Genomic DNA, 17,771 nt, shown 5'->3' on the forward strand with positions numbered 1-17,771 from the left:
CAGTACAAAAAAAAAAAAAAAAAAAAAAGTGACAAAGTTCACTTACTTCATGAAAATATGCTGATGAGGCCTGATGACCCCAGGTTTTTCGATAGACCGTTGGCAGGACAACACATGGAGGAAGAAAACAATGGCTCTGTGCACATGGGCTCTGTTCCTCCTGGACTCCAGTCACACCATTTCAGAGTTAGGCAAAAGGAATTTTGTCCTAGCCCAGATCATGCTTCCCTGGTTGAGGCTTTTGTTGAGAAGTATTCTAAAATCATTAAGACCACTTGAGTCACCAACAACTCCTATAAATCAGGAGCTACTGTGTGCACCCTCATCCTTTCGGTGCATACTCCAACACCTACGGTCATTGAAGATAAACCAGAAGCTACTGCTTTCCCCTCCCCTCCCCTCCCCTCCCCTCCCTGGTTATTAAGTAACTATGATTGTCTGCACTTGTCAGGCTTCATCTCTGTGTGTCCATCCCCACCCCATCCCTGTCTCCTATGACAAGGCTGGCCAGAGAGCTATTTGGATCCTCTTTTAGTCTATCCTATGATTTTTGTCTTTCCTTCCTTTCCAAATTAAGCGACTCTTTTCCTATGAAAAATATTTCTTTATCCTAGAAATAGTGTTCTTGATTATGTTTGGCCCTGGTTAGGTTTCTTCAGAAATCAGGGGAAGAGAAATGTAGAAATACTGCTGCTTTTTTAGAACAATGCCAAAGCATCAGATGCTTGAGTTTTAGCTTGTAAAAAGAAGATGCCCTAAGTTACTGAGTCTTGTTCCTTCCACATTTATCTCTTATAAAATATGTTATGTGGTAGTGCTGCCAGAGTGCCAAGGTTTCTAGCACCGGGGAAAGAAAAGAGCAGTGTGGTGAAGTCACAGGACACTGAGAGTAGCCTGCTTCTGCATGCTCTCTTCTTTGAAGTAAGATACTTTTTTTTCTTTTTGAAGGGGACAAAGATATTGTATATGGAAGGCGCAGTTAAACAACAATGTAGCTCTTGGTCTGTTTCAGTTCTTTTTTCTGAACTTGGTCCATTACTGATTTTAGAGATGTGTAAGATTCTAATAGTCAGATGTTATCAAATACTAGATACAGGACAGAAAAATAATGTTTCTGAGCAGAAAACAGCCATTGTTACAGGCAACACGGAATACATGGCTCCTGTCATAGATTGTGAATATCAAATCTTTGGGGTCAGCAGTGTCTCCTTTTTATTTCTTTTCCCTCTTTCCAATTTTATTTTAATAATTAAAAATACTGCTGATCACACTGGATGACTTCTAGCATAGAGGTAGTCTGTCCCAGAAGGACCAGTTGTGGGCCATCGGGTTTATGACCACCATAAAACCAGAGCCAGATCAGAGCGTGGCCTCCCTGAGTGACAGAGTTTCTGCCTCCACCACCCGTCAACTAGCTGCTTTGGACATTTGTTTTGGTTTGGTTTCGTTGTTGTTGTTGTTCTGTTTTGTTTCCTAAGGCATGTGTGAGTGTGCATGTGTGTGCACATTTAAAGAGATAAAGGAAACAGGTACACAATGCCCTCTGCCTGTTAGAGAGACTAAAGCCATAAAAATAACAAACGGCGTGTATTTGCTAGAATGTCAAAGTTATGAGTTTATTTTGTAATGATGTGCTCCTGCCTTCATGAGGTAAACTGGCCGTGGCGGAGGTGTTATTAGTAATATGGGCTCAGTGGAGCAGAAAGCCGAGTGACCGAGAGATCAGTGTATCAGTCAGAGAGAGGGCAAATGGAAAGAGACAGCAGGAGAATGAGAAAAGAACTGCAGCCCCTGGCCTGAGATTAAAGATGGACCGAGGGGCGGATGGGAGCCCAGTGGTCAGATATGGTCTGCCCTGTTCACAGGGCTCCTTCAAAGGAGCTGCCAGCATGCTGCTCAGCTTGGGGCTGCCTGTAAAGGCTTGTTCTCTGTGCTTCCTTATCAAGGAAAGCAGTAATCGGAGAGCAATTTTGCTTTCCATATTCTTTTCAGAGAAGTCTCGCATGCCCTTCCTAGCTGAAGTTAAATGGATTCAAGGCCAGCTGCATCACCGTGAGGTTATTACTCTGGTCACCAAATTCCTCAGCTTTTGAAAGGTCTCGATGTAGGAGACAGACCCAGCATGCAGGGGAACCCCTCAAAGCTCCTAACAAGAAGGGGCCAGTTGGAAAGATATAGGTACTATTTGTTGGCCCTTCATTTATAAGGTCCTTCCCAGAGACAGAAGATGAATAAAAGTAAGGAAGAAATTTTGTGTTGTTATTTTTTAAAGGAGAAGGAGAGAGTGAAAAGAAAGGGAAAAATACAGTAAGCGCTTCACAACTGTTTAGAGCTCTCCAGGGCTACCCTAGATGACTGGCAATTACCACACACTCAGCAGTTTGCAGTAGTCAGTGATCAGGCTGCCCGGCTCCCATCTGCTGGGTCAGGAAGCCTCCCTCCCTGGAAGAAATTATTAACCAGTCTTCAAGGGGAGAAGCAACCCTACAATTTCCAAGTCCGAGAATATTTTTTTTCCTTCTCTAAAGGAAACTTTGTGGTTTCCAATTGCAGGTGCCCTTTGACCTGACATGGGTCAAACTCCTCCCAAGAGACACCGAGGATGAGGCCCTAAATTCCGTCAGGCCTTGGAAGAAAAGGGCTGAGGGATAGTGGGCTTTGGAATAAATCACAGCCCAGCAGACAAAGGGGACTTGAGACTCAGGGGTTTGTGTATGTGTCATGGGTTGTTTCAGATTTTACCAGCCTTTAGAGCTTGTGTGTAGGGGACCAGCTGTAAAATCAAATGTAAGGGGGCTGAGGGTGTAGTTCAGTGGTAGGGTGCTTGCCTAGTATGGGCAAGGCTCCTGAGTTCAATCTCCAGCCAGGAAGGAAGGAAGGAAGGAAGGCAGGCTTGCGTGCGTGCGTGCGTGCGTTAATTCTTTAGAAGAAGGATGAGACCCACCCCCACTTTAACTGTGGCTCATACTAAAGATTGTCAAAAGACAGGCATGTTATCTTTTTTGTTTTTGTGTGGAGCAATTCTTCCAGACCTGCACATGATGAGGTAGACTGTGCCTCAGCTTCCCAGCCTGCCCCTCGCACTTGAAAGTCGAAGTGTGCTGTGGAAAAAAGTGGAGAAAGAGGCTTACTGGTTTCAGAATTGTAACAGTATATGTGATTGTTGAAAGTCTGCTTTGTTTTCTAAGTTTTCTTTTTAGGAAGAAAGGTCCTGAGAATCCCTCAGTACAACCCAGGGAGCCTGAAATCTGTGCTTATGGAGAAAAGAACTTAATGAGAATTCTGAAATAGACTATGTATTTCTGTACAGACACGTCTTTTCTTTTGCTCATTTCCTTAGGTCCTTGGGCGAGAAGTGTACACCTCCAATAACCAACTGGGAGGCATCCAGATTATGCACAACAATGGGGTAACCCACTCCACCGTTTGTGATGACTTTGAAGGGGTGTTCACTGTCCTGCACTGGCTGTCATACATGCCCAAGGTGAGCCCTTTCTGCCCACCATTTCCACCACAGCTCACTGCCTCTTTGTTTGACGTCTGTTCTTTATAGCAGAGGAATTTTGTATTAAATATTTTTCTGAAAGCTGTTTTTTTTTTCTTCTTAAAACTAAAGCCTCCTACTTTTAAAATGCCTTTGGATTTTATGAGGCCCTTTTCCAATGTTTTCCAGCCCCTAACACTGTCACAGCCTATCTAGGTTCAGATTAGAAATACTTAAGCTTCCTCCTGGTTGTTGGTTTTCTCCTTGGTAATAGCTCTCCATTCTCTGGGGTGCTTCCCAGAAAGCCTGAGCACACTGAAATCAAGAGTCAGAATTCACCACTTTGTGCCAGGCTACCAAAGGACGCTGGAGACCTGTGTGTATTCCTCTGGGCTTGGCATGTAACCTAGAATGCTTCTGGTTGATGGCTAAGGCCAGCGTGTATAATTTTTTATGTGAGCCCTCCTGTCTTTTGTTGATAGCTGTTGTTGCTGAGTTGGAGTATGAGACTAATGTTCATTGAGTGCTATGTTCTTTCTCTTCCCATCTCCTTTTAGAGTGTGCACAGTTCAGTTCCTCTCCTGAACTCCAAGGACCCCATAGACAGAATCATTGAGTTTGTTCCTACAAAGGCTCCATATGATCCTCGGTGGATGCTGGCAGGTCGTCCTCATCCAAGTATGTATATGTTTGTGCATTCTGTGGTACCCTGCCTCTCAAGTGTTTAGTCTTTCAATTACTATCCAATTCTTGCACAAAAGCATGTGGCTAAGAAAATAAATCTAAGCTAGGTACAGTGGTACATGTTTATAATCCCAGATACTTCAGAGGCTGAGGTAGCAGGATTGTAGGTTCAAGACCAATATCAGCAATTTAGCAAGGCCCTCTACAACTTAGTGAGACCCTCTTTTAAAATAATAATAATAATAAATAGGGCTGGGCTGGAGATGTAGCTCAGAAGTAGAGTGCCCCCAAGTGCAATCTCTAGTAACACCACCACCAAATAAAAAAGATTGTCCAGAGCTTTTATATTTTATAATTACATAGTGTGAGGTTTATTGATTTATCCTTCTGTATTTAGGCTGATTTTACCTAACTTAAGAATAATAGGCAAAAAAGGTAACTATGGAAATTAAATGTACATTCTCATTTGTTAATTCATTTGGCTGTTCTTGCAAACCTTCCTTATTAGAAGGTTCTTTTGTGAAGTTCCAGATCCTCCTGCTACATTTTGAATCTACTTTATCAAGTTATATGATAATGTGGAAATGTTTGTTCTCTTTTGCATGTTTATTGCAACTACTTGAAAGAAAAGCTATATATAAAATAAGAATGGATTGCAGAAGTTATTTTATTAAAGAACCATTGTGCCAGGTGTAGTGGTGCTTGCTTGTAATCCCCGCGCTTGGGAGGCTGAGACAGGAGGATAGCGCAGGTTCGAAGCCAGCCTCAGCTGGCATAGAGACCCTGTTTCCAAAAAAAATAAAAAATAAATATATATATATAAATTTTTAATTTATATATTAAATATATATAAATAATATATATATAAATAAAATAGGTCTGGGAGTGTAGCCTGGAGGTAGAAGGCCCCTGGGTTCCATCCTCAGTACCACCAAAAATATATAAAAAAATAAATAAAGAGCCATTGTGATTTTGCTGAAAAAGAATTCTCTTTATAAGGAAGAATTAATACACTTTTCTGGGTACCCGCTTGAAGCTGAGTAGGACATAAAGCACCTCCATATGCATTATCATATATGAACTTACTATTACTCAGGTAATGAGGATCACCATTATTACTAATAATATCACTATTATCACGATGATTTGTGCAAGGTCACACAGCTATTACTTTAGAGCTGGGGTTTTACCTGATGTCACTCTAGATATTCTAGAAAAATAAAATCAACAGAGAATTTTTTTTATAGTACTGGAGATTGAACCCAGGGGCATTCTACCTCTGAGCTATACCCTCAGACCTATTTTTATTTTACTTATTTGTTTGTTTTTTGCAGTACTGGGGATGGAACCTAGGGGTATTCTACCTCTGAGCTAGACCCCCCCAGTCCTTTTTTTTTTTTTTTTTTTGGTGGTACTGGAGTTCCTGGAAACCCTTCTACCTCAGGGCTACACTCCCAGACCTATTTTTTTTATATTTTTATTTGGAAACAAGGTCTCCTAAGCCAGCAAGCCTGGCTACGAACCTGCGCAATCCTCCTGTCTTTGCCTCCCAAGCGTGGATATTATAAGCGTGTGCCACCATGCCTGGCTCCCAGTCCAATTTTTTATTCTCTATTTTGAAACAGGGTCTCACTAAGTTGCAGAGGGCCTCACTAAGTAGCTCAGAGCTATTCTACCTCTGAGCTATACCCCCAGACCTATTTTTGTTTGTCTCTTTTTTTGGGGGGGAAGGGGGACTGGGATTGGAACCCAGAGGCATTCAACCTCCAAGCTACACCCCCTGCCCTATTTTTTATTTTGAAACACGGTCTCACTGAGTTACAAAGGGCCTCACTAGTAGCTGAGGCTATCTGTGAACCGCGATCCTCCATTCTCAGCCTCCCTAATGCTAGGATTACAAGCAATGCCCCACTATACCCGGCTTATTTTTTATTTTGAAGCAGGGTCTCACTAAGTTGTGGAAGGCTACTAACCTTGATCCTCCTGTCTCAGCCTGTGAAGTACTGGGATTACAGGCATGTGCCACTATGCCCAGATAAAATGTTGATTTTTAATTTATAATTGGACCTATTGCCTTCAATGTCTCTTCTTAATAATATTAATATAACTAATTTTTTATGGGCAGAAAAACTACCAATCTTTTCCCGACTGTGTGTGTGTGTGTGTGTGTGTGTGTGTGTGTGTGTGTGTGTGTGTGTATGTGTACTGGGGATTTGGTAGAGGGACATTCTACCTCTGAGCTACACCCCCAGCCCTGTTTTTTATTCTTTATTTTGAAACAGGGTCTCACTAAATTGCAGAAGGCCTAAGAAGCTGAGGCTGCCTGTAAACTGCGATCCGCCTGTCTCAGCCTCCCAAGTACTGGGATTACAAGTGTGCTCCGCCATGCCCGGTTTTCCTACATCTTATTTTTATGCATGACTATGATAAGAACTGTGAACCTAACATACCTATCAGCCTTAAAATCCAGAACTTTTCTGGGAATAAAGCAGGCCTCTAGAATTCTGAACAAGGTTTAGCAGATATTCCCTGGGAAAGGTGGAGAACCATTTTAGCAGGTTTCTAAATTCTACATCCAAATGTATAATCTGCCCTTTGGGGACTGTGAAGCCCAATGTTAACTGGCTCACTCTCCATTAATCAACCTCTAATTTGGGGGGTGGAGGTTAAAGAAGCAAATATTTTATTTTGAAATTAATTCTTAAGTTTCAAATCGTTGTTATTATAAAGTAAGAATCATAAAAATGATCTGGGCATGTAAAGTTAAAATTGCAGTATCTCAATGGTCCTAGAAATTTGTTTAGGGACCTTCATCAAACTTTGAGCCCTTCTTTCAGTGGGCGAACAGAAGTGTGGGTGTAGGTGAGCATTATCCTGGTCATTATTAATGAGATCCACAGAGTAAAATGAAATTTGTGATAAACTAAGTTTTCCATTTTTTGGATAATATTTTTTCATTGACTCCCTAGTAATTCATCCTGCTGTCTATGTGCAGCTAACACTAGCTCCCAAATCGAGTGACTTCAGATTTTAATTTAGTAGAAGCGTTAAAGAAAGCAGATGATTCCCTGTGATAAGTTAAAGCAGATATCTTCTAGGTGAAAAGTTAAAGTCATTTATTAGAGAAGATAGTGCTGTGATATTCTTCAAACTGACGCTCAACACGAGACTGGAATCTAAACGATCGGCTTTGGGCTCACGATAGAGAGATAATTTTGAAATGGATGATCACATTTTACACTGGGGCCATAGAGGCAAGGAATGTAGAACACAGTAATTACAAGTTTAGTCTTGATAAAACACTCTCCATCCTGTTTAAGTCAGCAGAGGTTAGCTTGCTTGGATCTCCACTTTTAATTGGTTTTGGACTTGGGTTTTTAGGGGGTAGAGGGCCATGTTCAAATTAGAAGAATCACTGAGAAACTGAACTGAGAGGGCACGCTAAGATACAGTTATTTGCAGAAGCTTTTATGGAGCCTTAGTCAAACATTCATACCTGTGGAACAAAAGTTTTTTACTAAGATGTTGAAAGTTACATGTCTTGCCAATGAAGGAATTTTTGTGTGCAGATGTTAATGGCATTAAGTGTATGCATCCTAACCATTCTGTTTTTGTTCTGTCAAGAGGAGGTGGTCATGGCCCTTTCTTGTAGAAAGACTTTATTTGTTCAGCTATAAATAAAGTGAAATTAGCCGGACATGGTGGCCTATGCTTATAATCCCAGTACTTGGGAGGCTGAGACAGGAGGATCACAGGTTCACAGCCAGCCTCAGCTACTTAGTGAGGCCCTCTGCAACTCAGTGAGACCCTGTTTCAAAATAAAGAATAGCCAGACGTGGTGGCGCATGCCTGTAATCCCAGCATTTGGGAGGCTGAGACAGGAGGATCGTGGTTCACAGACAGCCTCAGCTACTTAGTGAGGCCCTCTGCCCTCTGCAACTCAGCGAGACCCGGTTTCAAAATAAAGAGTAAAAAATAGGGCAGGAGGTGTAGCTCGGAGGTAGAATCCCCTTGGGTTCCATCCCCAGACCCGCAAAAAATAAAATAAAATAAAGAATAAAAAATAGGGCTGAGAGTGTAGTTTGGATGTAGAAACACCCTGTGTTCAATCCCCTGCACCACACACACATACATTCATACATATATGCATCCATACATACATAACATACGTACAGTGATTCTGTTTCGTTACTTTTCTAGCAGAGACATTTATCCCTATTCTTTTCCTCAAATTTGGGTCCTCATCTGATCATTAATACTTATTGTTTGGCTGCTTTCATCTTTCCATTAAGAGAAAATCAGTGGAATCAAGCAGAATTGTAAGGCGAGTTTTAAAATAGAAATAGACATTTTTGAAACCATCTTTAATGACTTGGCTGCCTTTTGACAAATGCTTGTGGCATCTTGAAAAAAGCCCAGTTATTTATTTAAAAGCATGCAAACTCTCTGTGCTAGCTGAACCCCATCGTTTAACAATAAATGATGCTTTTGCTGATAAATGATTTCTTTTATGCAGAATAGCAAATGAAATAGGAGATGATGTCTGAAGGCAGATGAACATCCAGCTGCCTAATGCTTCCATCTATTATGATATGGTTAGAAACAACAACAAACTCCCCAGGACAGTCCCCCAGACCCCACCTTCAGTTCATCAGTTCCAGTACACCATCAACAATTGACTGCTTTTATTCTTTGTTTGTTTGTTTGTTTGTTTCCTTCTGTAGCCCAGAAAGGTCAGTGGTTGAGTGGATTTTTTGACTATGGATCTTTCTCAGAGATCATGCAGCCCTGGGCACAGACTGTGGTGGTTGGTAGAGCCAGGTAAGAGCTCTTTTGAAAGCTTTGAAAGCTCTATTTCCTCCCAACTAAAACCAAGAAGGAAAGGGCTATGTCTATATAAATTTTTACCAGTAATGTGCTCTTTGTCTAAACTTTCTAAGAACATTGGGTTATAGCCATGCTCAAGGCAGTCTAACTGGAGCTCTGGTTCCCAGTAGTCATGTAGTGTTTTACTCCAGTGATGCGTTTAATTTGAAGACTGATTTTGACAATATTTTCTTTTTATAATGCTGCAAGAAAAAGCTCCTTGGGGGCTATCAAGCTCAACTACAATAGCCATAGACCACCAGTGGTTCCCCTCCACCAAAGACCACTTTCTTTGGGAACAGATGGCAAGTGAATCATAGATTCACCTGTTCTCCGTGCAACCTGAGAGAAGTTTCTTCATGGTTTCAAGATTACTTATGTCTTATATTGGGTTATAACATAAGTTATAACTTATGTCCTATATTGGGTTATAATCAGATTTGAATTGCACCCTCCGGGAGCGGGGGAGTTTGCCTGAAACAGGAGCGAGTAAAATAAACTGGCATAGGGGTTGCTGGGATACCTTGTTTTTCAAGTGGGAAATTGAAGTTTCTATTAAATTTTAATACCCACTCTAAGAAGTGCTTCACTCAACAGCAAGCTCTGTGCGAAATAATCTGCAGTGTTCACTATAACGAGCACCTGCCAAGGCTGATCTTAATCTAGTTCTGCACTGCAGAGACATGCTGCCCGAGGGACCCGCATCTGGAGCTCACCTTCCTCTCGGGGGCAATCAGTTTTCCTTATCTTGGTGAAAAGTGGCACCTGCTTGAGATTCTCGAACATGCCACATTGGGTCGAGATTTAGATTCTGGCCTTGAAAATAATTCTAGGCTTTGCAGTTCTCTCAGTGCTGCAGGTCAGCAGGCCTCATGCTGCCAGTGACAAGGAGCCATCAGATTGCAAGCTCCACAGACAGGGTCTTCCACAGTGACTCTGAGTAGGATTTGAGCCCGAGTCAGCTCAGACAGAAATCCACAGAAACTGTGTGCTTGTTTCTTTCTAGTCTTGGGTCTTTACATCATCCCCAGTAAGAATCATTCTTTAAGCTTGTAAAATTTCCACTGGGGAGTGAAAGGGGGCTATGCAGCAGAGGATGGGCACCCAAGACCCATCCTCTCCTTGCAGAGAGTCCCTCATATCACACCAGGACCAACTTTTTTGAAATTTTGTTTCTTATCCCATCTGTAAAAAAAAAAAAAGCACGACAGATTTTTAAGCCTCACAAAGCCAAGCCTTTGTTAAGGCCTTTAAGATCTTCCCATGGGAAATAGAACAATGCTTACAATTGGAAGAATAGGGGTTGTTCTATGACCAAGATCCATCATGCTTGGCTTTGGTTAGCTCTGCCACTGTCTATTCTGACACTCACTCTGACTTCTTCCTTTCTTTTCATCTGATTCTGGGCTTCTTACTCCAAACACATGCACATGCTCACAAGTATATAAAACACAAGTTGAGCTAGCTTCTTTCAAAAGCAGTGGCATTTCAAGAAATAAATATAAATGTATTCTTCTGGGATTGTTACTGTAAGTGCTGCCAAAACTCATCTTTGGTATGTATGTTTGGAATATGTGTGCTATTGGCTGTAAATTGTCTTTTATTATTCCATGGCACCTTGTCCAGGGACACACTATAAAACAAGATGTAGCATCTTCATGTGCTAGCCTGATAAAATTTATATGAAGTATAATAGAAAACAGAAGTTGTTCTGAGCTGTTTTCAAGTTCAATAAATAACTGTAATACTCGGATAAAGATGTTCTTTATTAGGTCACATGGGCCCTAATATATAAGTTATAAGTTACCGATTTAGGGTGGCTTTTGCAATTACAAGTTTCCAGTTGGATTGTTAATCATTGTGAGCAGAAATATTTCTAAACCCTCCTGTGTACCTCCTGCTCGTTGTCTTGTTGTCTAGAGGGCTTTTGATTCTGATTCAGTGCAGGCAAGTGACAAGGGGGTGGGTGGTCCCCATTCAGTTCCCTATTAGGCCTCTTGTGATGACAAGAATCCATTTCCAGTAGCCAATGTAACAACCAAAGACCATCCTTCATGGAAAAGTTTGTTATGGAGATACTATGGGGAATGACAGACTATAACCCATCCCAGCCCCAACCCCAAGGAATGAGACTGAGAGATGAAGATTGAATCACATTTTCCAGAGTAAGGACTCACCCTACACCTCACATATCTATTTCTCTCCATTTCCCCCTCTCCCTCTCCCTTTCTCTCTTTCTCTTTCTTTCTCCTCCCTCTTTCTCCTCCTCTCTCTTTCTCCCTCTTTCCTCCACTCTCCTTTTGGACCTTTCTCGCTTTCTCTTTCTTCTCCTGCTCTGATTTTCTAAGAAAATCTTTATGAACACCAAGTCGAGTGGATATAATGGAATATGGACGTGAAAGCATTAAGCTTCTGATTAGTTTTTTTTAATTAACATAGCTTTGAGATTAAACATATACTTCCAATATAGATTTCACAAAAATTACTACTGGAATTTTTGTCTCATTGTTCTTTTCCAATGTAAGAGAGAGTTAAAGGCTTGTGTAACTATTTTCCTACTCTTGGCACGTATTTTTTCATCATCTGCAAGACACACCTACACAGAGTCCCCATTCACACACTCAATGGTAAGGCCTGTGTCTCCAAATCTTATCTGCGGCCACATTGTCTGTGTTTCCAAACCTTATCTGTGACCACATTGCTAATATTCCATAGAAAACTACAGCTCTGCCAGGCATGGCAGTGTACCCCTGTAATCTCAGCTACTTGGGCATCTGAGACAGGTGGATAATAAATCTAAGACCAGCCTGGGCAACTTGGCAAGACCTAGCATGCATGAGGCCCTGGGTTCAATTCCTAGTATCATAGACAAAAATAAAAGAAAGAAAGAAGCTACAGCTCTATTTCTGAAAGGTTAACACTCATTAAAGTTACTGAAAACTTTAAAGCTCCTGCTACCTTTCAGACCATTTTCCACCATCTTCCTGAAGAGATGCACTAGAAGGAATGGAAAAATTTCATTTTGCAACCACAGAGGTAGATACATATATACCTCGAGCTGTTGAGTCCACATAGAGAGGTTCCCTTAACATGACTCTTGGTTTGACTTTATCCCATGTTGGAGTGTTCCAGAATAGAAATGATTCTCAGGGTGGTTTCCCGCCATATTTATAGCATAAATACCAAATTCATAGCCTTACACTTAAGCCCTAGAAGAATCAAATTCCCCCTGCTCTTTGTGTTTGCTTCCAGTTTTCCCCCCAGTGTTGATGTGGGATTGGAAAAATAAATGAATGACTAGCTATAATCTTGACATGCATTGGGTTCTGATGTGACTCATTTTTTATCAGGCTAGGAGGAATACCTGTGGGAGTAGTTGCCGTAGAAACCCGAACAGTAGAACTAAGTATCCCAGCTGATCCTGCAAACCTGGATTCTGAAGCCAAGGTAGGTCATCTCAAGTACAATGTGAGCCTGTGCTCAGAGCTTGTTTCCCATCTGCAGTGCCTGTGGATATATTGGGAGCATCACAAACCGTCAAATTTTAGACAGAAAGGCAGCAGCAACCTTGAACGATTTCAGACCATCATGTGTTCACTTTTAATATGACTCTAGATGAACTGTAAGCTGAAGTTCTGCCTGAAAAATGAAACGGGCCTTTAATAAGTCTTTACTAGGTCTTGTCCATGCTAGAAAACAGTCTCATTTTGTTGGGGAGATGGTGTTACAGAATGGTAGCTAATACATTGCTGAAAGCTCAGATCCTCTGAGCACACACATGGAAGAGCTGCAGCTAAAACTGATCATGCAGTCCACACTAAAACCAGGCATGGACATTCCTGCCCATCTTTTTTAAAGGGTGGATAGGCTGGGCAGGAGGGTGTACGCCTTTAATCCTAGTACTTGGGAGGCAGAGACAGAAGGATTACAGGTTTTTGGCTAGTCTCAGCAACTTAGTGAGACTCTCCACAACTTAATGAAACTCTGTTTAGGGCTGGGGGTGTATCTCAGAGATTGAATGCCCCTGGGTTCAATCTTCAGTACTGGCAAATAAATACATACATATACAAATGGTGGATAACATTTTCACTTCTGATACTATCCAGAAAATCAGGAATAGAGGAGAGTGGGGAGTAGGCTATTTAGCAGTGTCACATCAAGTGTCTGTTTATAACTATGGTTCAGAAAAGTCTTTACTAAGCAGAGATGTGAAAAGACCTATCAGGCTATCAAGGACTTCAACCGTGAAGGGCTTCCCCTGGTGTTCTTTGTCAACTGGAGAAGTTTCTCTGGTGGGATGAAAGGTGATTGCCCTGGCTGTGGACTGGATGGGCACTTGTTTTGAACAGTAGTGTAATTGAATATAGTAGTACACTTGAGTCATTTAAAATTGTCTTTGAAAAGCTTGAATGATGTTTCTTACGACTGTGTCCCATTAGAAGCAGTTAGATTTCTCCTTTTGACTAAAGAGTGGTGGTATAATCAGGGCTCAAAAAGAAGAGTATTTGCCAGGCATGGTGGTGCACATTTGTTATCATAGCATTCGGGAGGCTGAGACAGGAGGATCACGGTTCATGGACAGCCTCAGCTACTTAGTGAGGCCCTCCGCAACTTAGTGAGAGGGTGTATGCCTTTAATCCCAAAATAAAGAATAAAAAAAGTAGGGCAGGGGTTGTGGCTTGGAGGCCAAGTGCTCCTGGGTTCTATCCCCAGAAATCCCCCTCCAAAAATAAAGAGTATTTAACAAGGTCAAAGACTTAGGATCCCCTATTCTTTTTCACTTCAAAAAATTATGTATTTGAGAAACAACAACAACAACTTTTATTTGGTTTTATTTTCTTTCTGTTTTTTTTTTTTTTTGTGTGTGTGTGTGTGGTACTGGGGTTCCTGGAAGCCCTTCTACCTCTGGGATACACTCCCATGGGCTACACTCCCAGACCTATTTTTTTTTTAACATTTTATGTGGAAACAGGGTCTCTTAAGCCAGCAAGGCTGGCTCCGAACCAACGCGATCCTCCTGTCTCTGCCTCCCAAGCGCGGGGATTACAAGCGTGCACCACCATGCCCGGCATTGTTTCCGGTTTTTAATAAATAAAATCCTGTTCGCCTTGGAAAAGTTCTCCCTCAAACCATGTTACTAATTGGATCTTCTTTGGCTTTTCCCAATAGATAATCCAGCAGGCTGGCCAGGTGTGGTTCCCAGACTCTGCATTTAAGACCTATCAGGCTATCAAGGACTTCAATCGTGAAGGGCTGCCCCTGATGGTCTTTGCCAACTGGAGAGGCTTCTCTGGTGGGATGAAAGGTGATTGGCCTGGCTGAGGGCTGGATGGGCACCACTGATTACTGGGTATCCTGTGACAGTAGGAGGAGTCGATTCTCCAGATCCTGTAGTGTGCTCACAGTCCAGCACCCTAAGCTTTTAGGATATTATGATCCCTCTAAAATATCTTCAGTCTCAACTCAAATGGAAAAAATATAGCCTATTTTATATCCATGCAAAATTTCAGAATAATCTACTAGTATTATATAGGTGGGGTACTGTTTGCCATTTAACTTTTATGGGTTATGTTGGACCTTTTTGATGGTTCAGGAAATAGGATTGTGCTTTTCTAGGCATGTTCTTCATGTATGTTAATCTGTAACATTCTAGAATGACCAAGATAGATACTGAAATTAGCATTAACTGGAAGAAAATGAACAAATTCTTTACCAGAGGCTGTTCTTCCTGGCAATTTGTGATGTGTTTTATGATTATCCACCAACAGCCCAGGGCCAGTGGTTCCAGCAGATTAGACCATTATTATAAAGGCTCTACATTGTGCTATGGGAACTGCATGATTAGGATGCCTGTGTCACCATTAAATGAGAATCCTCCATGAGCAAGGCCACTGTGGACAGTGCAGGGAGAGCCAAAGGAAACACTCCACTTCTTCCAGTGGCGAGGCCTCTCTCCAACAACAGAGATCACAGGCATGCTGAGGATAGAGACTGCACCTGTAGAGCACTGAGAGTGCGCTGATGGGTTGACCCTCATTCACCTCAGGATTCTGAGGTAGCAGGAGGTTAAGAAGCTGACATGCTGGAACAATTAGAGAACGCTAAAGATACATAAAATGTGAAACAATGAACTCTCAACAGGACACCTCGAAATAGCCTAGGGCAGAGCTAGGAGTGGTGGTATAGCGCTGTAGTCCCAGTAGTTAGGAGATTGAGACAGGAGGATCACAGGTTCAAGGCCAGCCTCAGCAATCTAGTGAGACCCTGTTTCAAAATTTAAAAAGGCTTAGGGGAGGGGGTTATCTTAGAGGTAAAACACCCCTGGGTTTATCCCCAGTACCAAAAAAGAAAGGAAGGAAGAAAGGAAGGAAGGAAAAATAAATAAATGAGCAATCGTGTGGTAAGAGGTATTCGAAATTTTGCCAAAGACTTTCTGTTGCCTGGCAGGGAAGAGACCTGTTTGGCTGGCTTCTCTGAAATGTAAATGAGGTTGATTTTTCTGCTCTGTTTTTTAGTTTAAAAATTACCTTTGCCCATATTTGCTAGAAAACTACCAACATTTTGCACTTTTCTTGGGGGAGACTTGGACTCTGCATGCAAATTAATGCTATGTACTTTCTTAAACTGTGAAGGTGAATTATTTTTTGACCAAGATAATAAATCAGTGGAAATACCATGAGACATTGAGATTACAGGTTAAACAAGTCAATCCTGCACATTTTTACTGAGTTCCTATATGCAGGGAACTATTGCTAGCCACCTCAGAGAAAATGAGTCAGAAATAGACATTGTCTCAAGGCATTGAAAATGTGTTGAACAGAATGATGACACCGTAACATACAGACAAAATATCAGGGCATTCAAGAGGATAATACCACATCAGAGGTAGGGAGTATAACCTCAGTACTTAGGAGGCCCAGACAAGAGGATTGCAGGTTCTAGGACAGCCTCAGCAAGTAGTGAGATTCTCATCTACCTAGCAAGACCCTATTTCAAAATAATAATAAAATAGGGATGGTGTGTAGCTTGGAGGTAGAATGCCCACAGGTTCCATCCCCAGTACCGCACACACACAAAACAAAACTAGGGGAAGCTAACAGCCCTTCCATTTTTATATGCAAGGTCAGGGTCCATTTGGTGTTGGCGATTTCACTTGACCCCCATTCCTTGGCTATAAAGTTTATGTTAAGGGAGGATGAGATGCTGTTGCTCCTTGGTGGTCCACCTGTGGGCCACTGGGAATGCTTTCTTCCTGACACACTTGGAAGGAAGTCAGCCTGGCTGTAACATGCTAACCAAAGTTCAAAAGTTTCATATGGGGCACTTCTAGGGAAAGCTTCAATTCTGCTGCACATTTTGGCTCAGGCCCAGACTGGCTCTTAGCCCTCTAACAGTAAGAAAAACGATTAAGATTCATTGAGCACTTTTCACCAAAAACTGCTAACCATTTTACATGTATAATCTTACATAATCATCCCAACTAGCACTGCTGAAGGGTAGCTTATATTGTTATCCATGTTTTACGTAATTTGGGGCTTAGGCTGAGTAAATTTCCCAGCCGGGAGTGGTGGCGCACACTTGTAATTCCCACACTTGGGAGGCAGAGACAGGAGGATTGTGCAGGTTCGAAGCCAGCCGCACTCGCTTAAGAGACCCTGTTTCTAAATTTTAAAAATGTAAAATTAGGTCTGGGAATGTAGCCCGGAGATAGAAGGGTTCTATCCCGGAGGTAGAAGGATTCCATCCCCAGTACCACACAAAAAAAAATTACAATTGGGAGAGGAAGGTAGAGCTTATTGACTCGTGCAGCTCAGATGGCTATCTGAAAGTTTAGGAATATCGAAGTTCTTGAGGAAGGTATGATCTACATGCTCTTTGCCTCCATTGGGAACATCCTTGATTATTGTGAAAAGAAATTTCAAGAGCTCAGCGAAAGAGAGTGTGTGCTAAAACATAGATCACAGCTAGGTGTGGTAGCTCGTGCCTATAATCCCAGTATTTAGGAGACTAAGACAGGAGGATTGTGGATTTAAGACCAGCATCCGCACCCTAGCAAAACTCTCAGCAACTTATTGAGACCTTGTTATAAAATGCTTCTGGGCTCATTTCCCAGTACCACAAAAACAACAGAAACTGTAAATCACACAATACCTAACATTTTAACTCTTCTAAGTATATAATTCAATGGCATTAAATACATTCACACTGTATACCCTAAACTTTTTCATCATCTTCAACTTAAACTAATAACTGCCTTTTCCCACCTCCATCCTGTTCCTGGTGAGAAATGAGTTATTGGCACACTATAGACCAGGGCCAGTCTGTCTTCCGAATTTTGGTGCTGGTACATTTGTGAGGAAGTAGGAGGTGAAGGAACAGTGCTTTTCAGATTTACATACAGGTCAGGATGTTTCCTATGTATTATCTCATGTAAAGGGACCTAAACTGAGAGCCTCTTGTCATTTTCCACATCCCTTGGGGAGATGTTTGCAGTTTGGGTTTCAATACTGGCTAGGGATTATGCAGGGAGGGAAAATAAACAATTATGCCATCCCTCAGTGCACACAAACACACAGCCAGGAGCCGACTGCACTGTGGGTAAAATGACTCCAAAATTGTGTGTAATGAGTAGGAAAAGATTAGAGACAGCTCTTGCTATGCTGAAAATTGACATTAGTGGAGGGGGAAAAAAAACTCTTTACTAGTCGGCCTAGGAGGTCTAATTCGAGCAGTAAAA

The 17,771-nt window shown here is 41.8% G+C and overlaps 1 protein-coding gene across 2 annotated transcripts in view; it reads left to right on the forward strand.

Annotated features, from left to right (window-relative positions):
* Nucleotides 1-17,771, forward strand: part of ACACA (acetyl-CoA carboxylase alpha) — a gene marked incomplete at both ends in the record, with an annotated part of 343,744 nt that overhangs the window by 290,785 nt on the left and 35,188 nt on the right. For both annotated transcript variants that reach the window (XM_080712598.1, XM_080712599.1), the window contains 5 exons: nt 3,341-3,484; nt 4,042-4,162; nt 8,893-8,989; nt 12,385-12,481; nt 14,204-14,339. In XM_080712598.1, coding sequence (XP_080568724.1) covers nt 3,341-3,484; nt 4,042-4,162; nt 8,893-8,989; nt 12,385-12,481; nt 14,204-14,339 — 595 coding nt within the window. The remainder of the gene's footprint in view (nt 1-3,340; nt 3,485-4,041; nt 4,163-8,892; nt 8,990-12,384; nt 12,482-14,203; nt 14,340-17,771) is intronic.

This window comes from Muscardinus avellanarius (assembly GCF_963383645.1).
Source record: "Muscardinus avellanarius genome assembly, chromosome: 16".
Classification (NCBI taxonomy): Eukaryota; Metazoa; Chordata; class Mammalia; order Rodentia; family Gliridae; genus Muscardinus; species Muscardinus avellanarius.